We start from the raw sequence: 26226 nt of genomic DNA, 5'->3' as shown, positions 1-26226 counted from the left end.
AAGGACTTAGCCTCGTTCATCTCTAGAGACCTTCTAACTTTAGCCTAAAATCCTTGAGATAAATCACTAGCTAAGCTTCAGTTTGTGTGAGGGTAGAAATGACCTCACCTTGCTGACTAAGAGTTTCATTGTTTATGTCAGCCAGTCAAGAATCTGCGGTATTGTCAGTTTGGGAACACCTTCTATCAGGGTGGGTCAGAATCTGCAGCAAATTTTAAAAATTTAAAATTAAGCTTAAATTTTAAATTTAAATTAAATTTCAATTTAAAATTTAAAATTAAGAGAGCTTCCTAAGACTTAGAGATTTTAAAGGACTTCCCTTTGGCCACAATGCTACATGTCAAAGGCATGAAATAAACACAGGTCTCCCTAAGAAGAGTCCAAGGATCCATGTGCCCATGATGATGTGACATTGACTTTGTTCCCCACTTAATATAAGAAAAAAAAATGCCTACCGGTAATGTTACTCTATCAATTAGCAAATTTCTAAAGCATTTTGCATTTCTCATCTCATTTGAGTCTCATAATTCTGTGAGGCATGTGGGTGCTCTAGGTATCCTCAATTTACTAAGAGTAAACTGATATTGAAAGAGCATGAGCACAAGGTATAAGATTCTACAACTGTTAAATACCTGAGTCTGGACCCAGGTCCTCCTAGCTTTGGCCTACTGCTCTATCTAACACCCCACAGTGCCTCTGTGATATGCATGCATGGGTATACATAGTGTTAAATTTGTAAAGTGTATTATATCCATTATTCCACTTGTCTAAAAATATCTCACCCTGTACCTAGCCCCAAGAAAACAGTTGATTCCCGCTTATCGACTGACTGACACTCACAGACCACCCCAGAGACAGAACACAAAGGCAATATTTGGAAAGGCAGAAGCAGAGCATTGGTTTGCTTACCATGTACCAGCTGACCTTTGGCTTAACACTGGAAGGGAAAAATCCCTCTATGTTTGGACACTTTACAACCTGCAAAGTATGCTCCAGATAAATGTATTCCATGGGCACCTTCATTGATGATTTGAAACAGTTGCTTTTCTGAATGACTTCCAGTGGAAAGGCTACTTTGCTGCAGTATGTGGTGTTTCTGAAGAGGGAAAGAAGGGAGGTAAGTGTTAGGTTGGTCTGGATGGCAGACAAGGCCAGGGTCACTCTCTGCCTGCACATGAGACAGCAGTACTCTGCAGGGTCATCAAGACACTTTATTCAATCTTTGAGACAGAAAGATTCACAAAAGCACCAGACCAGTCTCCAGGCCAGCAGCAATTACCAAAGACAAATGGGCATCTAATATTTGCTAGGAGACCACCAGTAAGAGTGAACTCACTTCCACCTCAGCCAGCCCACAGTACATTTGGACAGCTCAGACTATTGGAATGTTGTTTTTCTTTATATCAACTGTAAATCCACCTCTTTCCAGCTTTCTTCCATTTTTCCAAGTTTGGCCTTTGGGGTATAAGTAGAACATGTTGATTCCATATCTCATTGAACAGCCCTTCAAATCATTAAAGACAGCAACCGTCTTGTTGCCTAGCATCTGCTCCAAGTTAAACACTGTGGTTATAGTGATGGTTCCTCATGGAGCTTGGCTGCCAAGTCTTTCACCATCTTGGTGACACTTCTCTATGTACCCGTTAGCTTATCAATATTCTCCCCACAGCATGGCTTCCTGGTTTGATCTAGAGGTTTATTGGAAGGCTGGTAAATAGACAGGTAGGTAGATAAGCAGGCAAGCAGGCAGGCAGGCAGGCAGGAAGGAAGGAAGGAAGGAAGGAAGGAAGGAAGGAAGGAAGGAAGGAAGGAAGGAAGGAAGGAAGGAAGAGAAGGGAAGAAGGGAGAGAGGGAGGGAAATAAAAATTGGCCTGAGTAATGAATGAGGTATGTTTTTAGATGCGACTGGGTATCCAGGCAGTTAGATGAGACAGTAGATAGGGCTGAGCCTGGAATCAGAAGACCTGAGGTTAAATTAAGGCTCAGACACTTACTGAGTGTGTGACACTGGGTCAGTCACTTAACCTCTGTCTATTTCCTCATTTGTAAAATGGGGACAATAAAAACACTGTGGTCCCAGGTCACTATGAGGATCAAATGAGATGTTTTCTTGGCTGAGCTAATATAATAAAAATGGCAATTCTACTTAAATTAATTTACTTATTCAGTGCCAATAAAACTACCAAGAAAAATTATAGAGCTATAAAAATAATATCAAAATTCATCTGGAAGAACAAAAGTTCCAAAATATTAAGAAAATTAGTGAAAAAATGCTAGGGAAGGTAGCCTAGCCATATCAGATCTCAAATTGTATTATAAAGCATCAATTGTCAAAATTACTTGGTACTGGCTAAGAAATAAAGGAGTAGATCAGTGGAATAGGTTAGGTACTCAAGACACAGTAGTCAATGATTATAGCAGTCTACTGCTTGACAAATCCAAAGACCCAGCTTCAGGGATAAGAACTCACTATTTTACAAAAAAATGCTGAGAAAACTGGAAAATAGTATGTCAGAAACTGAGCATAGACCAACATCTGACACCGTCTACCAAGATGAAATCCAAATGAGGATACGATTTAGATATAAAGGCTGATACCATAAACAAATTAGGGGAGCAAGGAATAGTTGATCTGTCAGATTTATGGAGAATGGAGAAATTTGTGACCAAGCAAGAGACAGAGAACATTTTGAAATTAAAAATGGATAATTTTGATTACATTAAGTTGGAAGGTTTTTGAACAAAGTCAATTCAATCAATCAAAATTAGGAAGGAAGCAGAAAACTGGGGGGGGGGGAATTCTATAACTAGAATCTCTGATAAAGGCTTAATTTCTAAAATATAGAGAGAACTGAGTCATTTTTACAAGAATACAAGCCATTCCCCAACTGACAATTGGTAAAGGATATGAACAGGAAGTTTTCAGAGGAAAAAGGTAAAGCATATGGAAAAATGATCTAAATCACTATTGATTAGAAGAATGCAAATCAAAACAACTCTGAGGTACCACATTACACCTTTCAGATTGGCTAACATAAAAAAAATGAAAAGTTGCAGAAGACGTAGGAAAATCATAGCACTGATTCATTGTTGGTGGTGCTGTGAGCTGATCCAAAAATTCTGGAGAATAGTTTGGAAATATGCCCAAAGGTCTATAAAAATGTATATAAACTTTGAACCAGTAATATTGCTTCTAGGGCTATATCCCAAAGAGATTATAAAAATGGAAAAAAGGACCCACATGTACAAAAATATTTATAGCAGCTCTTTTTGTGGTGTCCAAGAACTAGAAACTGAGGGGATGCCCATCCATTGGGGAATAGTTGAACATTTTTGTAGTATGTAAATGTAATGGAATACTATTGTACTATAAGAAATAATGAATAGCTAGACTTCAGAAAAATATGGAGAGACTTGTATGAACTGATACTGAGTGAAATGAGCAGAACCAGGAGAATATTACACACAGTAACAGCCACAGCGTGTGAGAACTGATTTTGATAGACTTAACCCTTCTCAGCAATGCAAGGACCTAAAATATTTCCAAGGGACTCATGATGGATAATGTCATCCTCATCCAGAAAAAGAACTATGGACTCTGAATGCAAAGTGAGGTAGACTATTTTCTTTTATGTTTTGTTTTGTTTTCTGTCTCATGGTTTTTACAGTTCATTATAATTCTTCTGTGTAACATGCCTAATGTGAAAATGTGTTTAATAGGAATGTATCTATAGAGTCTGTATCAGATTACACATTATCTTGGGGAGGGAGAAGGAGAGACAGGAGAAAATCTAAAACTTAAGGAAGTAAATGTTTAAAACGAAAACTAAAACAATAAAAAAATAAAATGTGACTTTAGCATGGTGCTTGGCACGTGGTAAGCAGTTAATAATTGCTTTTTTTCCTTCCTTTGTTTCCTCCCTTCCCTCTCCTTCCCTCCCTCCCTTCCTTCCCATTCCAAAGAAAAGGAAAATTAGGATCAGAACCATTAAACGATTTGTTCAGCATTACACAGTAAGACAGAGTTGACCCCAAACGAAGTCCCTTGCACCATGGGAAAGAGCTACAGACCAACACAGAGGTTCTGAGAAACAGAAGCAAGGCAGTGGGAGTGGTAAAAGTGTGAAAGAGGCCATGGGAGCCAAGCAGAAGTCAGAGGCCATGCTCTCACCCTCAGGGCTTCCAGGCCAGCTTGTTTTTTCTGTTTGTTTGTTTTTGGGGGGTTTTTTTTGGCTTTCTGCGTATGTCTGTGTGTGTGCGTGTGTGTGCGTATGTATTTCTGTGTGTGTGAGTGTGTGTGTTGGGTCATCCATTCAATACTGGACAGAGTGCAGGGAGTAATACCTCCTTACCTCCAGCCTTGGCCATATCCCATCCACCACCCCCTCCCAACCTGGGTGGTCTCGTCTTTCACAGGCTCCTTGTCACCTGTTCATGGTCTCACTCCTGACCCCCATGTGACTCATCCAGAGAGAGCATTGCCTTAGCAAGCCCCCCACCTCAGCATGCAGGTGTAGTTGCCGGTGTCATTGAGCAGGGAGGGCCGGAACCAGATGAGGTCCTTCTCCTTGCTGATCCTGTTGTCAGGGAGACGGAAGTTGATAGGTTCCTCCAAGTCCTGGTCTCTTCCAATCCAGTACCAGATGAGGGTTAGGCCAGCTGAATGTGCAGTGCTGTAGTTAAACTTTAAATAGTGTTCGAAGAGGGGGCACTGGATGTAGGCCGGCTCCCCTTCATACACCTGGGTCTGCTTCGTGGTATCTAGCCCCCAGTCATCACAACGCTCTGCAAGAAAGAAGGAGATGGAATTTATTACATGCTAAGACCTCCTGCTGCAGGATCAGCCTGGGCTGCACACCCTGCCTGGCAAATCTGTAGGTTCCACATGATCTTTCATGGAAAAATAAATAAGACATGCACAAGATCGAAAGCCTGAAATGTATTCCTGATGCATAAGCTACAGGCCTTAAATATTCACTAAGAGTGTAACATTTTATTGTTCCTGACATTTGGTGAGAAAAGCAAGGCCATTACCATGTCATGAAAGACAGAGGGAAAGCTTCCTATTTGTTTGCTAAAGAAAATGTCTATTTTTACACCTGCTTATTCTTCAGGCTCTGCTACTGCAGAGAGCTCCCCACTGAAGGTCTATGGGCATGGCCAGTATGGAGAGAGGCCATGTTTCCTGAAAGACACCACCCACTCAAAGTTTGTATCATTCTTTGTTTTGGAGGGGGGAAGGCAAGGCAGTTGGGGTTAACTGACTTGCCCAAGGTCACAAAGCTAGTTGGAAATTTCTCTGAGGCCAGGCATGGCCAGAAAAATGAGGACTGATGTATTTGAAGAATGTGAACTCATTTATTGGCTTTTTCCCCCAAGTTCCTAAAATAAAAGTCTAATTGTTAAAAATGGACATTATTATTATTATGCCCATTGGGCATCAGGCTTTAAACACTGACTTTGCCCTCATAGGCTACACACACTGGCATGAACTGAACCTTATGGCAAAGTCCTTTTGATGAAGGCTTTTTCCTCTTTCTTTTTTCTCTTCTTCTTCTTCTTTCCCTCCTCCTTCTTCTTTTTCTTCTCTAGAATTAGCTAGGTTGTACAGTGAATATGGTGTTGAATTTGAAGTCAGGAAAACTGAGTTCAAATTCTGAGTTGGACACTCACTAAATACATTATCTTGGGAAAATCACTCTGGGATAATAATGGACAATAATAGCACCTAACTATCACCGTTAATGTAAAAATAAAATTAGATAATATTTGTAAAGTAACGTGTGTATATACATGTATGGTATGCATATGCACACGTTCATGCATGCACATGTGTATACACACATGTACACATACATATAAGCATGTATTTTTGTTGTTCAGTCATTTGTTGTATCTAACTCTTCATGGTCCCATTTGGGGCTTTTTTGGCAGAGATACTAGAGAGGTTTGCTATTTCCTTCTCCAGTTCATTTTACAGATGAAACTGAGGCAAGTGAGGTAAAGTGACTTACCCAGGATACAAAACCAGAGGGAGTAAGAAGCAGGATTTGACCTCTGTTCTTTCTCCTGCTAAGGCTAATTTCCTTTCCACTACTATGTCTCCAAGGTATAAGGTGTATTCAGGGAGGACCAGAAGCTTTGGTGTGATGGCTACTGAACTCTTTTCTGGGTTGCTTTCCACCTTTGATGTCCACCTGCTCCACCTAACTCTCACTTGAAACTCCAAGAAGCTGCATCATACACAGCGGTCACACCCTGGTAAACAGTTTTGGCAGATGGCCAAACCAGGTTGAGGGTAACCATGGGTTCTCAAACCTATTAATGAGTTAGGGGGATGTCTACCCCAAGCATGTGAACACTTTCCTTGGTGGAATGGGAGGATGAGAACAATTTGTTTCAGTGGCCATGAAGACAGCTGAAGCAGGCTATGTGGAGCACTTAGAGCTCATCCACTGCATCCTGAGCCATTGCCACCTGTCTTGACTCTGTCTTGCTACTGAACTATGATAACTCTGGAGGAGAGAGTGAAGCTGACCACTTCATGCAACTCTATCTCACTTAAATTCAATTTACACACGAATCAAAAGACATCACCACACCATTTTACTATTATACCTCAAAGTCCTGTGGCAACAGACAAGTGATGAAGCAGCAGGTGCGGATACACTGGGAGCTGTAGTCACAACCTTGCACACATGCAGCCTAGGCCATAGGGTCATTTCTCACTGGAAGCAGCAGTGAGACTCAGCAGCCGCCTGGGTGTCTGAGCAGCCTTTTAACAATAGCACTGCTCATCTCCTAGTGTGAGGAAGGGGGCTAGAAAAATTGTATGCTTACCCAACCTTGGCCTGATTACCATAGTAAGCAGGGAATCCCATTCTGGTCGAAACACACCAAAAAATGGATAAAATGTACAAAAACATCTGCAAAGATGATTCCACTCATTATTGGCACATGGACTGTGCTCACACAGAAAACACAAAATCCATTAGACGCGAAAGATGAACTGATCTTGTTGCAAGAGAACTCAATAGGTATCACATCCAAATAGTAGCCCTGAGTGAAAGAAGGCTGGCAAATGAAGGCCAGCTTACTGAAGTTGGAGCTGGATACACATTTTTCTGGAGTGGCCATGTTAAAGGACAGCACCTTGGTGCTGGCATGGGTTTTGAAATCGAAATGAATCTAGTCAGCAAGTTGGTATGCTGGCCAAAAAGAGTGAATGACAGACTCATGACAATGTGATTGACACTTGCAGAAAACATCATGCCACCATCATCAGTGCCTATACTCCCACCAAGACGAACTCTAATGAGGTCTAAGAAAAATTTTATGAAGACCTAGAGACCCTTATTGCCAATGTGCCAAAAGAGGACAAGCTTATAATTCTGGGTAACTTTAATGCTAGAGTAGACTCAGACTACCAGACTTGGCAGGGAGTCCTAGGGAAGAATGGAGTTGGAAACAGCAACAGCAATGGTCATTTACTGCTGAAGACTTGTGCATTGCATGACATTCTCATCACCAACACTGTCTTCCATTTACCTAAATGCAATAAAACTTCATGGATGCACCCTCACAGCAAACATTGACATCTAATAGACTATGCGATTGTAACGAGAAGAGACAGACAAGATGTGAGAGTGATAAAGGTAATGCATGGTGCAGAGTGCTGGACTGATCATAGATTTATCCTTTCCAAGCTAGATATTCGCATTCATCAGAAGCGCCACCTCTGAGACAAAATGACTACCAGAAGAATTAATGTCAACAAATTAGAGCTCTTCTCTGGGCGTGAACAGTTTGTTGCTAAATTGGAGGGAAAGTTGAGCCAACAGACAGTTGGCAAGAGTGGAGCAGAAAAGGAGTGGGCAGCTTTCAGGGATTTGGTGTACATCACTGCATTTGCTTATCTGCTCAGATGAGCAAACCACCAAGACTGGTGTTATGAAAATGATGGGGAAATTCAGAAGCTGCTAAATGAAAAACGAGAACTCCACAGAATTTACCAGCAGGAGAGTTCATCCATCTCTAAGAAAGTAGAATTTAATTCCATCAAAGGTAAAGTACAAGTAAAGCTTAGAGAGATGCAGGATTCCTGGCTCAGTAAGAAGGCAGATGAAATTCAGTTTTGTGCTGGTAGTAACAATCCAAAGCAGTTTGTGATTCCCTGAGAGCTATTTATGGATCAAAAAAACAAAGCATGGATCAATTCCCTGCTGCTAATTTTGGCCTAATAATAAACATCAAGAAAACACAGATGCTCCATCAGTCACCAACACACCATCCATATGTGGAACTATCGGTTACAACCAATGGAGAAGTTTTGAAAGATGTGCATAAGTTCATTTACCTTGGTAGTGTACTTTCCAGGTATGTACACATTAACAAGGTTCATGCATGCATTGCCAGAGCTAGGTCAGTATTTGGGTGACTCTGAAGAAAGACATGGGAGAGAAGGGGTACTAGACTGACTACCAAACTGAAGTTCTACAGAGCCATTGTGCTGACTTCATTGTTGTATGTCTGTGAAACATCGACAGTCTACTAGTGCTCTGCCAGAAAACTGAATCACTTCCATTTGAACTGTCTTAGGAAAATTCTAAAGATCACCTAGCAGGATAAGGTACCACACACTGAGGTCATTACTCAAACTAAAGTGCCAAGCATTCAAACTATGCTTCAGAGAGCTCAGCTCCAATGGGCAGTCCATGTTGTTTGAATGCAAAATGTATACTTGCCAAGAAGACTATTTTATAGAGAACTTGCATGGGGCAGGCGATCACATGGTGGTCAGAAGGAACGATACAGGGACACTCTCAAGGTCTCTCTCAAGAACTTTGAGTTTGATTGTGCTACATGGGAGATATTGGCACAGGACCGCTTTGCATGGTGTGCTCACATTACAAAGGATGCTGTGCTCTAAGAGCAATGCAGTATTGAACCAGCTCAAAGGAAACATAGGATGTGCAAATTTGGAGTATCCACCCCAAATGTTCACGCAGACTATCTCTGCCCAATCTGTGGTGGAACATTCTGAGCTCATATTGGTCTGATCAGCCACAGTTGGACACATTAGTACTTGAATTTATCATGGTGATGTCATTTTGGTCCTCTTCCAGAATGAAGGGCAACAACCAACTTTCCATTGTCTCCCCAGCTTCACTGGAGATGCTGGAGACATGTGACAGCTTAGCAACAATTTTTACACAATGAGTCAGATATTTTCACTGCCACCATGGGACACCTAAAACACAAGGATTCAGTCATTATCAAGCCTGTGGCTCTGGTGACTGGAGATGTAAGAATTTGAGAGTGCCCGAAGCAAAGCTGAGGAGGATGGACACACAGAGGACCATCACTTTGTCAGATATGATCCATAGGAACTAGGGGCAATCGCCAGTAGGAGGTGAAGTGTGAAGTGGGGTCTTCTGGGAAAGCAATTCCTTGACCATAGGAGTGGGGGAAGGAGAAGTACAGAAAATAGTTTGTCCTGGTCTGCTGCAGTCTCGTAGTAACCCCTCGTGTTGGGAGAGGAATGGGGTCACCTTGACCCTTTAATGCAGCCATAAAAGGCAACCTCAAGTGGCGTGGCAGTGAGAATAGAAGGTAGATAAAGCAAAGGAGGAAATATGTGGGAATGTATCAAGAATCCTATAAGGTAACTGCCATTTATTATTACCCTAATACTACAGATAAACTGAGACTGAAGGTGAGTGCCTTGCCCAGGACCAAACAGCTAGCAACTGTCTGAGACAGGATTCAAACTGAGGTCTTCCCAACTCAATGGGCAGTATTTTATTCACTGTGTAAAGCCTGATGTCTCTTCATGTTGTCCCCACTATCCCAAAAGTCAGAAAAAGACTTGAGGAAACCCAATCCATGTATTTTAAATAATCCTTACTGAAATAGAAATATGAACAAATGAATAGGGCTAAGAACAAATTACCTTCATGAAGTCAACAAGTAAACAAACATTTAATAAGCACTTACTGTCTGTACTTTAAAGCTTCAAAGCCTTTACAGATACTGTCTCACTCAATTCTCACAGTAACCTTGTGAAATAGAAGTCATAGGTATCATTATATAATAATAATAATAACAATAAAAGATCATATAAATAAATTTAATCCTTTTACAAATGAGTAAACTGAGGCTCACATTAAGAGGTTGAGGGTCAAACAGTCAGTGTCAAAGGCAAGATTTGAACCTGGGTCTTTCTAATCCCAGGTCCACCTATGTCATGAAGAACAGCCATTTAGTGCATCCATTAGTATTTACTGAGGGCCTGATGTGGGCCCAGCATGGTCCTATATGCTGGGGGGACAAGACGGAGGCTCATTTCTCTGGGGTACTCTTGCTTGAAGCTTTCACTGATGTGGCAGCTAAGTGGTCAGTGGATAGAACACTGGACCTCCAGTCAGAAAGATCTAAATTCAAATGCAGCTTCAGATACTTCTTAGCTCTCTGCCCCTGAGCAAGTGGATTCATCTCTGTCTGCCTCAGTTTCCTCAACTGTAAAATAAGGATAATATCTTCTACCTCCCAGAGTTATTGTAAGGGTCAAATAAAACATTTGCAAAGTGTTTGGCACAGTTCCCGGAAAATAGTAAGTGCTTAATAAATGCTCATTCCAAATTGCAAATATGCCCAAAGGGCTATAAAACGGTGCACAACCTTTGATCCAACAATACACTACAAGGACTGTATCCCAAAGAAATCATAAAAAAGGGAAAATGACCCACATGTACAAAAATATCTTTGTGTGGTGGTAAATAATTGGAAATTAAGGAAATGTTCATCAGTTGGAGAATGGCTGAATAAATTGTGGTATGTGAATGGAATGGAATACTACTGTTCCATAAGAAATGGGGAGCAGGCAGACTTCAACGAAAACTGTAAAGACTTACATGAACTGATGCTGAGCGAAATGAGCAGAACCAGGAGATCAATGTACACAGTAATGGCAACACTGTGTGATGATCAGCTTTGTCAGACTTAGCTCTTCTCAGTAATACAATGATCTAAGGCAATTCTAAGAGACTCACGGTGGAAAATATCCAGAGAAAGAAATTTACCTGGATACAGATTGAAGCATACTATTTTCACTTCTTTTTTCTTGTGTTTTTTTTCCCTTTTATTCTGATTCTGCTTTCACAACATGTGTAATGTGGAAATATGTTTAATATGATTGTATATGTATAGCCTGTATGAGATTGCATATCATCTTGGGGATGGGGAGGACAAGGAGGTATAAAAATGTGGAACTCAAAATCTTATAAAAATAAACGTTGAAAACTAAAAATAAATAAACTGTTTTTTAAATGATCATTCCTTTCTCTCCCTCTCCTTTTCCCTCTCCAGCTCAGTGTCCTCTTCCTCTTGAGTATTCTGAGTACTTGCCATCCTCTCCTGTCTGTCTCCCTCTCCCCTTCCTTTAAAGAAAGGTAAATTTGGATAGCAAGAGAATGCCCAATTAACTTGGGGTTTACTGGCTAGATTTCTTCCTTTTTTTTCCTTTTCCTTTTCCCTTTCCTTTCCTTTCCTTTCCTTTCCTTTCCTTTCCTTTCCTTTCCTTTCCTTTCCTTTCCTTTCCTTTCCTTTCCTTTCCTTTCCCTTCTCTTTCCCTTCTCTTTCCCTCATTTCCCTTCCCTTCCCTTCCCTTCCCTTCCCTTCCCTTCCCTTCCCTTCCCTTCCCTTCCCTTCCCTTCCCTTCCCTTCCCTTCCCTTCCCTTCCCTTCCCTTCCCTTCCCTTCCCTTCCCTTCCCTTCCCTTCCTTTCCTTTCCTTTCCCAAAACTTTAAACCTCACAGCACTCTGAAGCCTATAGATTGGACAACACTAGGCCCCTGCCCAAGCTCCACTTAAGGGATGTTTTCTGGACCCTCCGTCCTGGCTTAAGAGTGATTATCAATAGTAGCTGTTGCTGTTTCCCTCCCAGGGTGATGTAGTTATTTTTCTCTGCCTCATTAAAGGGGGAATCCCCTGATTACTTCTTAAACATGCCTATTCTTAAACATTCCTATTCACTGAATAGGGTTGCCTCACCCTAACTGAAAATCTGAATAAACGTTGGCCTAAAGGGCCCAAGGTCTCCCATTGCATCCTGGGTCATCTTCAGTCATCCTGATGAATATCTGGTCACGATTCAGATGGCTCTGGAGGAGAAGTGAGGCTGGTGACCTGCACAGCCCACCCTCACTCAAAACAAAGTCAAGTGCAAGTCATGTCATTATTTCTCTGATGGCTTGGTCTTCTTCAGCAACGAAGGACGAACACAACAATCTGTGTACTTCATCTGAGTGACTCCCTGGACCCCAGCACAGTCCTGTGTCAATCCTCCTCCTCTGTGACTATGTCTTTCCTGTCCCCAGTCTTCAACAGAATGTAATTTCCTCAGTGGTAGTCATCATGGATTCTCCTGTCTTTATGTCCCCAGTAACTAGTGCAGGATCTTTAACATAGACATATGGCAACTTTTTGACGTGTGTCCTTTGCTGGATTCCCCCCTCCAAAAAAAAATCTTGCCTTCAAGCTGCTTCTAATTTAGTTGAAAAGATGAATATACATATATATAAAATGCATGAACATGAAAAATGAAAATCTATTTTCTAAATACTCACCATAGGACAATGCACTTTGCTCATTACCAGAGAGAGAAATAGGCAGAGCAGCCCCATCCTAATAGGAAGAAATGACAAAAAGAGGAGGGGGCTCAGCAAGCTGGGTGATAATCCCTGGGTCTCCAGAGCACCCAGCAGCAAGACAGGTGGCAATGCTCGGGGGCCAGAATGGCCAAGAACAGAGTGGAGAGTAAGACCAGCATCCACAAAAGAATCCACATTCAAGACCATGTGTAACAGAATGAATGGTGTAGGAGCTCAGAGGAGAAAGAGTTGGAATCACCAAGGAAGACTTCCCTCAAGTGATAACTTCAGCTTGAGCCTGATGGAAGGATGGAACTTAGTTGACCAGAGGGAACGGAAACTCCCCCACAAAGGAAATTAACCCCAAACCTAATGCCTTACATCCATGAAATCTGTTATGCACACCCTAGTCTACATCTGTTTTTGTTCACAGCTCATGTAAGTATCAAAGTTGTACACTCTTCTTCTCCCAAGTTTTCTAAGGACTAGAAAAGGAAAAGTAAACACTTTCTGATTGGTTCAGACTTCAATTCTCTTGACTTTCCATGAAATAATTCCTCTTATCCTACAGAGTATTTGGAAGCCTCAATGAACCATCTTTCTACCTCTATCAGGTTCCTTGGTCTAGAAGACAAAATAAGCACAATAATATTCATAAAAGGATAAGTAGGACCTGGAATATTGTGTGGACATCTCTATCTGGCACATTTACCCATTAAAAATTAGTGTTGTGAATTGTATGGCTTCTCTGGCAGCCACCTGAGATTCTTCTGTCAATGCTTTTTAAATTATTCAGTGAATAAATAAAAATAAAATCTATGACAAGAGGCAGACATGTCATGTAACACAAAATTAATGATGTGACTCACTGCCGAGCCCAGCAGAAGGCCAGGGTGGGAAGATGGCCGTTGTGCTAATAGACCTGTCTATAATAACAGCATGGTGAAACGAACCAGTCGTGGGCACCGAGAAATATGCTTCTGTTTAATATGCTCCCCCAATCCTGTTCAACCCACACTGGAAGTCCAAAGCTCTGGCCTTGAAATGGCACCCAAACATGAGAACATGAAGCCGGCATTTCCATCAGCCAAACGGGCTCCAAAAGTTCAAGCTCACTGGTACACAGACTAATAGAGGCATTCAGAGCTCTTCAACTCCAAGTCACTGACAAATCCAGCCCACAATGGCAATGGCAATTAGCATTTACATGGCATGGCATACATCTTAACTAATGAACCTCTCAGCAGCCTGTTGGGGTTCCATGGACATTTTACATTCCTGGAAGCTGAGCCAGAGAGGTTAACACAATCACTCCCTCCTAGCAACTAATCCCAAAGCCAACAGAGACAAGCACAATTCAGAGGGGAGACTTGCCTCCCCAGTCGCGCTGCTCAGATATTCAAGGCCAGACCTTTTCAACAAGAAACATGTCAGCCCTTTACATTGAAACAAAATAGTTCTTTGCAATATTCTGAAGAGGTCAGAGAGTGGTGTGTGTGTGTGTGTGTGTGTGTGTGTGTGTGTGTGTGTGTGTATGTGCATGTGCTTGTGTGCATGTGATATTAGGGGACAGAGTTTGTGACTTTGGAAAATTACAAACAAATGGGGAGGGAAATGCTGGGAGCTCGAGATGGAGGCTCTGAATACAAATTTTGGCTCTGATGCTTATAACCCGGGAGAGATTTAACCTCTCTTCTACATCTGTGAAAACAAAGTCCCTTGAGGTCTCAAATCCTATAACTAGAGTGGAGGATAATGAAAAGGAGGGAGATAAATGGAAAACCAATCCCAGTGGAAATGACATGTACACCAGAGGCCACAGGAACCACTGAGCCTACCCTCCCCCATGCCCAGGCAGACCAGGGATTGTCTTTAACGAAGTATTTAGGCAGCCCTGGGAGTCAGCTAAAGCCTGGGTGATAGAAAGAGGTGGACTAGTTTTCCACTGGAGGCACCCTGCTCAAGTGACACTGCTTCCAGGTGCCTCAGTCTTTGTGTATCCTTCAGTCTCTTAGTGCTCTGGCTCTCTTGAAATTATCTTCTTTTGTATTTATATTCAGTTATCTGTACAAATGCTTTAACCTCCATCAACCCCACAAGTAAGCTTCTTAGAGGAAGAGGTTTTCTCCTCTCCTCCCCTCCCCTCCCCTCCTCTCCTCTCCTCTCCTCTCCTTTCCTCTCCTCTCCTCTCCTCTTCTCTCCTCCTTTCCTTTTCTCTCTCCCTCTCTTCCACCCTCTTTCTTCATATCTCTATGGCACCTTGAAGAGTGCTTTGGAATGATACAATATGATTCAATAAATGAGTATTTATTAAATGCCTATTGTGTACAACTCACTGAGGATACAAGGACAAAAATAGAAACAATCTTGGATATATCCTCAATAATCATGTTGAATTCAATTTGATTCATCATGAATATTCCAATGAAAATACTTGTGCTCACCCATGGATTCCATGACCCTCTGTGAGTCTTTGCCAGACTGTCCTCCAAGATTATAATTTCTGCACTTTTTTTTCTCTTAAAGACCGGACTTAACCTCAAATCACTCTGGCTCTCATAGATTGGCCAACAGTAGGTCTCAGGCCAAGTCCAATTTGCTCATTATTTGGGCCCCATTGGCTCAAAATGGATACAAATAGCAATGGTTTCTGTTTTGGCCAGAAACCCTGGAGGTCTTCCTCTCCCATACTTGTTGTTGTCTATCCTTCATTCTCAAAGAGACCAATGACATCAGGGACATGATGACATGACATGGAAGTGAATCAGATTTCAGGGAGGGAGGGCTGTGCAAAGTCGCCGGCCTCACTTTCTCCCCAGAAGCCACCTAAGTCCTGTGGTCAGATATAGATCAGGAAAACTAGAGATGGCTCAGGATGCAGTGGGAAACCTTGAAGTTTTCAAGCTAAGGTCAATCTCAGTTTGACTGAGGCAATGACCATCAGCGATTAATAAGAAATGAGGCAGAGAATGCTCTCTTTACCGAGTCAAAATAAATAAACAAAAATAAAAATAAAAAACCTCTAGACTTAGCAGGAGATGTATAAGTTTATATAAGTAAATAGAGAAAGTTTATAATATGTGCCATAACCTATGCCCAAGTACCAAGTGTCTGAATATCTTGACCTCAGCTCCTCATTAGGATCCAGCTTTCTTCCAGTGAGAGAACATCTCTTCAATTTTTTTTTTTAATTTTTTAATTTTAATTTAATTTTTTTTATTTTTTTGTCTCACTTCTTTTTAAGCCTAATATCACTGAATGGGTGTTGCTTCAGTCAATCTGAGATCTGGGAAAGATCTTAAATTGAAAAAAACAATGTCTTCTACCATATCCTGGGCTATCTCCAGTCATAGCGATCTACATCTGGCCACTGGACCCAAATGACTCTGGAGGAAAAAGTGAGGCTGGTGATTTTGCACAACCCTCCCTCACTTAAATCCAATGCACCTGCATGTCATGGCAGCACCTCCTTGATGTCATGGTCCTCTTTGAGGACAAAGGACAGATAGCAGCAACCAAGCCTCAAGTGCATATCCCTCTTCAGCTCTGCTCAAAACTCAGTTCAATCAGTCAATCAACAATGCTATGTAAAGAGTCAACTATGTTCCAGGAATCCTGCCAAGCAGCCAGGGAATATAGAGAAAGAAAGAATCTCCAAGACAATCCCTTCTCTCAAGTAGCTTTGAGATCTATCCTGTTACTCTACGATGCTATTACCTCCCTCAACTCAATCACCTTGTATATATTCACTTCTATGTTTCCCACTCACCTCTAAAGGCAAAGGTTCTTCCCTATTTTGTCTTTTTCCCCCTAGCATATGGGGTACTGCAGAGAGAACTGATCTCCAAGACAAGAAGACTTTGTTTCAAATCCTGATTGATTGAAGATGTAAACTTTTGAAATCTTTAGCCAATGATTTTCAAGGTGTTGTCTTAGAGACCCTTTGGAGTATCTGAGACCTTTCCAAGTGGTACATCAGGTCTAAACTACTTTCATAATAATAATATATAATAATATAATAAAATAATAGTATAATATAATAAATAATAAAAATAATAATGCCAAGATGTGTTGATTTCCTATTTATTCAATAGAAATGGATACAACTCAGATAAACAAAACTGACTTGAGCAGTAGCGTATCATAATGTCTAGGTGTCCTAAGGCTTAAAAAAGAATGAGTTACTGACCTAGACAACTTGCTAACACTTTGTTTCAAAAAAAGGTAACCCCCTAAATTAAGAGATGGGTTTTCTTTGTAGTTTCCGATGCTGATTAAATCATGGATCCAGTGCCTGTCCCCTCCCCAGCAAAGTTTATTGCACATGGCAGGCATCTGTTCAACATTTATGTGTGTGCATGTGTATATACATACATACATATACATACACATATATGCATATATGCACACGTATGCGGCAATGAAATGGACTTAGCTTAAACTTTCAGATGATTGTCCAAACATGGCGAATACTGGGGATTGAGTTTGCTTTGTAATGCTCTTTAATACTGGAGTTGTTGTTTGTTTGTTCTTTCCATCAAAAACTTCCATAACTTCATTCATCTTTGAACAGTTGGATTCAAATTCACACAGTCTAGACTCTGAATATGGGTAATTTTTGCTCAAAGGTGGGTAAAAATAAATGGAAATTATTTTAAATAGGAATATTTCAAATGCAATTTGTTCAGCTTGTGCACAAAAGAGCTTGGAGGGCAAGGGGGAGAGAGTGAAAGATTAGTTCATTCACATTCATGACTAACTATCACATTGCTTCTTCTGGCCTACAATGACAGCTAAGAACCCAACAGATGGCTTCCTGAATGACATAATGAAACTTTCCTTACATTTGCCAAAGCGGGGAGTTTGCCCTGTTTTCAAAAAAGTTGCCCAGTACAACATATTTGAATGATAGAAACCTTCTCCAGGGAAAGGAAAGTGTCAAACTCAGAAAGAAATGATTGCCCTTTGGAGGGTGCAGAGAATGTCCACCATTCTTTGCCTCACTTCTGTGAATTAATGTTGGGGAGTTTTGAAAGGTTCAAGGATAATAGAGTATGAAAAGGACCTCAGAGAATATTCAATCCCACTTTCTCATTTTACAGCTAAAGAAACTGAGACTGAGAAAAAGAGATTCACTTGTCCAGAATCACAGGGGCAGCATATGTTAGATTCAGGACTCAAAGCCAGGTCTTCCTGGCTGGCTTTGAGCCCAGCTGTCTATCTGCTAAGCCATGCAGCTCTGAGAACTAACGCTGCTCAACAGTGAAATGTCTTGGCCTAGTAGATTACTCTTCACATAAGGTCTTCACTTGAGGACTTGGTCTTCTCCAATCTTCTAACTCTGTGGCTCAGAAGCTTTAATCTCTTCAAGCTGAATCTTCAAAAATGTTGGTTTCTCATTTTTCTAAACCAGAGACATGGTCAAAGTCTAGAGCTGGGAGGTTATGCCAAAGTTCTACTTCTAGCCAACCCTTATAAATAAGAATGTGGTGGAACATATTTTACAGAGAGTTGACTCTGTTTTAGCCAAAGTTTCTGTCTGTCTATGATTTCCCATACAATACTTTCTATGGTGGCAGAAAATCTATGTAGAAGTTGTCCCGTGGCTCAGGTGGATCATTTTCATTGAATTCTGTCTCCATCCTAAGGCCACTACTGACTCCAGGACTACTCTCATTGAACACAATGAAGCCAGAAGAGATCTCAGAGGACACGTATTTATCATATATCTATTAATCATCTACTATGTGCTAGGCATTGAGGTTACAAAGGCAAGGGCAAATCAGTTACTACTCACATTCTACAAGGGTGGAGGTATAACTCTCTTTGTGTTATAGACCATTTGGCAGTCTGGTAAAGCCCATGGATCTCTTCTCAGCATAACATTTTATTGTGTACATTCATAAGTGAGAAATATTCAAATTCAATTGGAGGTTAGTGTAAATAGACTTGTAATTGTTTTTGTGCCATCCAAGTTCAAGAATCCCCTAAAATCTATCTGTAGACCCCCTCAAAGAGCTATGGAAACCAGATTAAGAACCATACTAGCAAGAGACCAAATATTCATATATAAGGCAGTGGGACACAGTAGGAAGTATGTTAAATGTGGTGGGAAGAGAGAGAGGGAGAGAGAGAGAGGGAGAGGGAGAGAGACAGAGACAGAGACAGAGAGACAAAGAGATGGAGAGAGAGAGAGGGAGAGACACACAGAGAGAGAGAGACAGAGGAAGAGACAGAGAGAGAGAGAGAGAGAGAGAGAGACAGAGGGAGAGAGAGACAGAAGGAGAGAGGGAGAGAGAGGGGGGGAGAGAGAGACAGAAACAGAGAGAGACAGAGACAGAGAGAGACAGAGACAAAGAGACAGAGAGAGACAGAGGGAGAGAGAGACAGAAGGAGAGAGACAGAGGGAGAGAGAGACATAGGGAGAGAGGGAGAGAGAGATAGAGAGAGACAGAGACAAAGAAACAGAGAGAGAGACGGAGACAGAAAAAAAGAGAGTCAGAGAGAGACACAGAGAGAGATGGAAACAGAGAGAAAGACAGAGAGAGAGAGAGAGAGAGAGAGATTTTTTTCTCTTCTAAATTGTTTTTATCTGTGTAGGGAATTGTCAGATTGTTGGTATGGAAAATCCCTCTACCAAGGCAAATAAGAAATTGGCCTTAAAGTTAGAGTTCTCAGAAGCTGCCTGCATCAATGAGAAAATATGTAATTTGCCTAGGACCACACAGCCAGAGTTGCAGAAAAAGAAGTTGAGTCCATGTCTTCTTGGCTCCAAGGCTAACCCTCTAGTGGCAGCTAAAGTTATATTAGATTGAGTGCTAGGTCTAGAGTCAGGAAGACTTGAGTTCAAATCAATGCCCAAGTACTTATTAGCTGGATGACCTTGGGCAAGTCATTCAACTCTACTTGACTCAGTTTCCTTAACCATAAAACAGGGATAATAACAGCACCCACTTTGCAGAATTGTTGTTAGGATTCAGTTGGATAATAATTGTGTCCGGCACATAGTAGTGCTATATAAGTGTTTATTTCCTTCCCTTCTATCCAATAAGTCACACAGCCCCTCTCCCTAAATAAAAAGAAAATATAAAGGAATTCAAGGAAGAGCATTTACAGAGGCACAGAAAAGGCCTGTAGAGTATGTAGAGTCACAAAATCCTCCAGGCATGGGGAACCTGAAGCCTCAAGACCACAGGTGCACCTCTACGTCCACAAGTGTGGCCCTCTGACTGAATCTGCACTTCACAGGACAAATCCCCTTAATAAAAAAAGATTTGTTCCGTAAAACTTGGACTCAGTCAAAAGGCTGCCCCCGAGGACATAGAAGGCCACCTGTGGCCTCCAGGCTGAAGGTTCCTGACCCCTGTCCTAGACTCTGAAAAGTGGAAACAACCTCAGTGGCAAGGAAACTTCCTCTAATCCACATACAAAGGAATGTCTATTGTAAAACATCTGTTCAAGCATCATCCAGACTCTGCTGCTAGGGCTCCACTGAGGTGAAAATGACCCCTTCCCAAGGCAGCCCATGCCACTTTTAAGTGGCACAAGTTTTAGGAAGTGTAGCATTTTTTGTTTGGTTTAGTTTTTTCCTTATATCCAAACTACATTTCCCACTTAGCATCTTCCATTTTTGTTACTATTGAAATGGCACCTGAGGCCAACACTGAAGGGAACTGGGAACTCCAAAAGATGCAGATGAGGAGGTTGGGCACCCCAGGACTAGAGAGTAGTGGACAAATAATGGTACGATATGGGAGACAGGATATTTTGTATGGAAAACATGTTGACCACTGTGGCTGGAATTTATAGAGAGTAGAAGGGGAAAGAATGCAAAATGTGCCTGAAAGAATAGATTGGAAGCAGTTTATGCAGACATTTGAAGGCCGAATACAGAAGGTTGTATGTTATTCTAGAGGCAATCAGAATGAGTGGAGCTTTTGGAATGGGGAATGGCATGGTCAGTACTATTCTTTAGGGCTATTTCTCTGGTAGCTGTGCGGAGAACAGATTAGGAGAGACACTTAATTCAGGAAGACCAATTTGAAAGTTACTGAAAGTCAACAAGAGACCTGATGAGGTTCTGAATTTGGGTGATGGCTGTGTGAGTGGAGAGAAAGAGACCAATGCCAGAAGTGTCATGGAATTGTGGATGTAGAATCATTAAGGCCTGGTAATTTCTTAGATATGGGAGCAGGGGAGAAGGGAAGAGAAAGTGAAGGTTTCAAAGATGGCAAACCTAGAAAAGATAGCGGTGCCCTCAAGAGAGGTGGATATATGTGGAGAAGGAAATGGTTTGGGGAAAATATACTAAGCACTGATTTGGATTTTTTGAATTTGAGATTCCTATGGGGAGACACCCAGGTGAAGTTGTCCAACATGGAGTTGATAATTCAGGACTAGATTGCAGAACTGGGATCTGTACAGATGCTCATATTCAAGAGTAGGCAGCACCAAGAAAATTCAACCCAGGGCAATTGGTGCAAGAAGGTGCCGAGAGAAGAGCCAAGGACCTCGGACAGAGCCTTACCGCAGTCATGTAGAGATGGGCAATAAAGATTTCTTAAGCTCCTGTTCTGTCAGGCACTGCTCTGACTGCGAGATACAAAAAAGGCTAAAGAGAGTTCCTGCTCTCAGTGAGCTCACTGTCTGAAGGGGAGATCATGTAAACAACCAAATAAAAACAAGATACAAATAGGATGAAGAAAATTAGAGAGGGAAAACATGAGCATTTCTGGGCATTAGAAAAGGCTTCTTAAAGAAGCTGAGATTTCCTTTGGAACTTAAAGGAGCTGCCAGAAGTCAGAAGGTGAAGTAGAAGAAGAAGACAAGTTCAGGCATGGGGGACACCCAACAAAAAGGCCCGAAGTTGGGTGATGGACTGTCACATGTGAGGAAGCGAGAGACAGAGGGAGAGAGAGACAGAAGGAGAGAGACATAGGGAGAGAGGGAGACGGGGGGGGAGAGAGAGACAGAAAGAAGGAGAGAGAGACAAAGGGAGAGGCCCAGAAGCCAGGATCGGTGGATAAGAATGGAAATGTATGGGGTGGGGGTGGTACAGCTAGGCGGTCCGATGGACAGAGCACTGGCCCTGGACTCAGGAGGACCTGAGTTCAAATCTGGTCTCAAACACTTGATACTTACTAGTTGTGAATGTTGGACAAATCACTTAACCATGACAGCCTCACAAAATATATATATATGTGTGTATATGGGATGGTATATTGTAGGTACATACACACGTGTGTACATGTTTGCATGCATGTAAATATATGGTATATAAATGCATAAATATGCATGTACATATCTATGTGTTTGTATATACACACATACGTACAGATCCACACACTCACAATGACTCGCCCTTTTCTATAACCCAGAATTGAGTTCAAACAACTTAATTTAAGCAACAACTAAATGTCAAAAAGTGCTTTTTAAGAGCCTACTGTATTCCAGGCACTGTAGGAGGTGTTAGTGATCCAATGAAAAAATCTGAAACATGCCCTGACTGCAAGGCAAGGGAGGAGGAGGGAGAGAGAGAGAGACAGAGAGAGACAGACAGAGAGAGAGAGAGAGAGAGAGAGAGAGAGAGAGAGAGAGAGACAGAGAGAGAGAGAGAGAGAGAGAGAGACAGAGAGAGAGAGAGAGAGAGAGAGAGAGAGAGAGAGAGAGAGAGAGAGAGAGAGAGAGAGAAATCAAGAAGGAAGGCTTAAAGCAGAAAGTGCCCCTGAACTGAGCCCAAAAGGAAAATTCTGAGCAGTAGAGATGAGGAGAGTGTGCATCGTAGGCACTGGAGGCAACTTGTGCGAATATCTAGTAGAGGAAAATCGGGTGTCCTATTTAGGGAACAACTAGCACAACAATTTAGCTGGAATGCAGAGCATGAGAAGGAGACTAACTGAAAGGAAACTCAAAAGATTTGTTGGAGCCACATTACCGAGACACTTAACTATCAGAATAAGGAGTTTGTAATTGAGCCTTGGAACAATAGGGAGCTACTGCATGTTTTTTATTTGTTTGGGGGAGGAGGCACCACAGTCAGAGCTATGACTTACAAAGATTATTTTGGCAGCTGTTGAAAGAGGAACTGGAGAAGGGAAAGAAGGGAAACTGAGAAACCAATTCTGAGGTTTTGGAAAGAGTCCAGACCACAGGGAATGGGGGGAGGAGGGTGTGAATGAAGGTTGTGGCACATGACTGGATACAAGAGAATGATGGGCCCAACTGGCACTCCAGCATCTCTAGCAGATCCTCTTTCCCTCTGCCTGGAGGACATCTTTTCACCTCCTTGCTCCTCCCAGGGTATCCTCTAATTTATTTATGTAGACAGGGTTCCCTGCCTCCCCTGCCCTGCCGAGGTGACTTTCACTGTCTATAACAACGTCACTCTCTGCTACCCACTCCAACTTCTGACCTGAAGGTGAGGGAGATAGGCCCTAGATTATAGTAGAGAGCCCTGTGAGCGCTGGCCAAGGGGAACAAGCCTCTATAGCCCAGTAAAATGAAAGGATTAGTCTTAGCGAGTGTTTGGTTTCCCTTCAGCTCTATAGCTATGATCTGTTACTCCTATAAATAAATTCCATAGTCACACCAGGGGAAAGACTGGCCTCCCCCAAGAGGGCTTCTGTCCAGGGACTCTCTCTGACAGTGACTGATCTGTCCCAGGAAAGGAAAAATGATCAAATGTTCCAAATTCCATTTCTCTATTTCAGGGGCACATCCATCGCTTGTGGCACTCTGCGCCTTTGAACAATTCCACAGAGACCCTCTAGACCTTACTCTCATTATCAATAAAAGATGCTATTGGATAAGAGGATGCTCCAGGTCCCTCAGCAGTGTAACAGCTCACACATCACACTTGAGGAGCTGCTACCCTTGGTGTTCCTGCTCTGGGTGTGTCCCCATGACATATAGTAGCCGTAAAGAAAAAAGGAAGCATCTCCTGCACGTTGCCTAGGAGGGCCCAGCTGTAGATTTGGGCCCAAACTTCCCAGGGGGGAAATGAGAAAGCAATCAGAATGCCCACTGGTTACTGAGAGGATGTCTGGGGTCTGTAATCAAGGAGGCAGCGGGGGTAGGGAAGGTGAGGGGTGGGTAGTGGGCTAAGAAATGCATTGGGGGAAATTGCCTCCATACCACTGCTCCATCATCTTCTTCCACAGCCATGTAATGAGTGTTCTCATGTTATGGAAGGTAATGATTTTCTTCATGAGGTCGTTGGGACAGTAAGTAAACTGGGTTATGGGAAGGGCAGGAGGGGCCACTGGGAAAACTGATTAGTTTGGCTTCCAGAATTCATTCAAGTCTACCTGGTGATTAAGATATAAAGATCTAATTGCTAACCTCGTGAGATAGCTGCCACCCTCTTCTTTTCCACTATTACATAATATTTATTCAGAGCCCACAGTGCGTGAGGGCTTGAATCCAATGTTCAGAGCAATCAGGTCTGAGCCTTTCAGTAGACGTTCTAGAAAGAGCTTATATAAAACCCCCACTGAGGTCATGGGAGCTGTGGTCAAAGAGTGGATGCCTCTAGCCTGCACCTGATCTTGCTAGTCTGATTTCAATGGAGTGGAGATGCTACTTGAGGATGGCATCCAAGGCCAGTCTGCTAGAGTGACCAAGTGAGCAAAAACAGCTGGGGCTCCAAGGAACTTTACACAGAAGCTTTGAAGAAGCATGAGATTTGAGTCAGTTCATGGACCTGTAATATCTCAGCATTGGAAAGGCCCTTAGCACCCAGATCCAAGGAAGAATGTACTCAACCTCCACAAGCAGGCATTGGGACTTTGCCAGAAGGTAACCAACTACTTCCTGAGGGAGTCTACTACATTCACTGTGGGGCAGAATTGATGTTTCTAAAGATTGGCCTCATGTAGAGCTTAAAATGTGAACATAGGAGTCTGGGACCTGGGCTCAGATTAGGCACAGAGAAATTGGTTTGAAATTCATCATCTTCATAGAGGTTAAAGTGATCAGATTAAATGAGATGACCAAAGGGTAGAGTCTAAAGAAAGAACAGAAGAGGGCCAAGAACAGGACCTGAGGGCATGGCCATTTTTAAAGGGTCAGCAAAGGGAGGGGGAAAATAAAGCATGGCCAGAGAAGGAAAAATAGGATCAGGAGTGGAAAGACCCAGAAGCCAAGGGAAAGAGAATATCATGGAAAGAAGAGAAATCATGGGGGAAGATCATTAAGGAAAGGTCATGGGACTTCCTGATTAGGGTAGATAAACAGGACAGGATTAGTAGGAGCTCAACAACACAAGATAAGCAATGAGGCCATTTGTGAAGCAGCTAAACATGGACTCCAAACTTGGCAGGAAGGCAAATAAAATCACATTTTAGGTGATATATTCAATGAGCAGTGATAGATAGGCTCGAAGGTATCATAATACTCTGAAGAATCATAGCCAGGAATTCTGACACCAGGGATGAATTCAGTTGTTGAAGAGAAAGAAGAAGGAGACATAAGGTAAGACCAGTGTTGCACGTGGTTAAAAAAGACTAAAGCCAGAAGTCACAGAATTTGGGGATTTTGAGAAAGGAGGCAGTTGGGTTATTTGAAAGAGTCAGAGGGTAGGATGGAGAAGGAGATCAAGCAGGCTCTAAAATGACTGACAAATAAGAGGGATATGAACAACCATTGAGGACAGCAACAAGGATCTAGTCACAGTGAAGTAAAATTCAAGGAGAGAGAGGTGATGGTTAACTAGCAGTAGTGGAGGGAGGTTCTGACAATGGCCATAAGGAAGCAAAAGATATATCAATATCTCCTCCTGATCATGTGCTCAGGGGGTGTGAAAGAAGGAGCAGTCATCCTTAGAGATGCTATCAAAAAAGGCAGAGTCTGCAGGACAGAGTTCAACACTTCCCTGCCTTTCCTAAAGCGTTCATTATCCCTGTCCAACCAAACTAGTGTTCTCATGATGAGACTTCAACAGACATATGGATGTTCCCTCAGACATTCTGATCTCCTACTTACTCAACTTGCTCAGTTCCCATGACTTCGCTTAATTAAAAAATGTATGACGTATTTAAGATCTTCCCTTTAGCCACATACAGGAATGCTCACACATTTGATCTTATCAGTCACTTCCAGGAATAACTTGGAATGTCCTTTATACAATCACAGTATCTCTAAAAGCAAACTTTCTTTGCCTGCAATGTAACTTGAAATTGTTTTATTTAACTGTATTTTGCCAAGCCATCATCCCTGATCCTTCAGTCACCTCTCAGATCCTCCTCTGACTCACTTGACTTTTCTATTATGCCTCAGGAGTCTCTTCACCCTAGGATAGGTCTCTGCCAGTGGGGTACATGTTTGTAACTGGCAAGTCCTTCCTTGGAACCTCTGCTTGAAAAAGTAAAAAACAATTCATGCCCACTCTTTCACTGCTCTTGTGGGTCTTCTTACTTTCAGAAAATCTTACTGCTATGCAGGTACCTCCTACCTCTCCATGTGGAGGAGGAGAGGAGGGGAGGAACCTCAGGTACCTCCCATGTTCCCAATTCTTGGATTTGGTAAACTCTATTTCAAGCAGCAGATTACAAGAGCAGAGGAAGTGCATATGAAAGCCA

At 42.1% G+C, this 26226-nt stretch overlaps 1 protein-coding gene across 3 annotated transcripts in view; it reads right to left on the bottom strand.

Moving 5' to 3' along the window:
- Positions 1-26226, bottom strand: part of IL1RAP (interleukin 1 receptor accessory protein) — a 148827-nt gene that overhangs the window by 51253 nt on the left and 71348 nt on the right. For all 3 annotated transcript variants that reach the window (XM_072618858.1, XM_072618860.1, XM_072618859.1), the window contains exons 3-4: positions 4500-4785; positions 910-1096 (exon numbers count right to left, since the gene is read on the bottom strand). In XM_072618858.1, coding sequence (XP_072474959.1) covers positions 910-1096; positions 4500-4785 — 473 coding nt within the window. The remainder of the gene's footprint in view (positions 1-909; positions 1097-4499; positions 4786-26226) is intronic.

Source organism: Notamacropus eugenii, chromosome 6 (assembly GCF_028372415.1).
Source record: "Notamacropus eugenii isolate mMacEug1 chromosome 6, mMacEug1.pri_v2, whole genome shotgun sequence".
Classification (NCBI taxonomy): domain Eukaryota; kingdom Metazoa; phylum Chordata; class Mammalia; order Diprotodontia; family Macropodidae; genus Notamacropus; species Notamacropus eugenii.
Note: the sequence above shows the minus strand (reverse complement) of the source record. Positions and strands in the feature narration are given on the sequence as shown.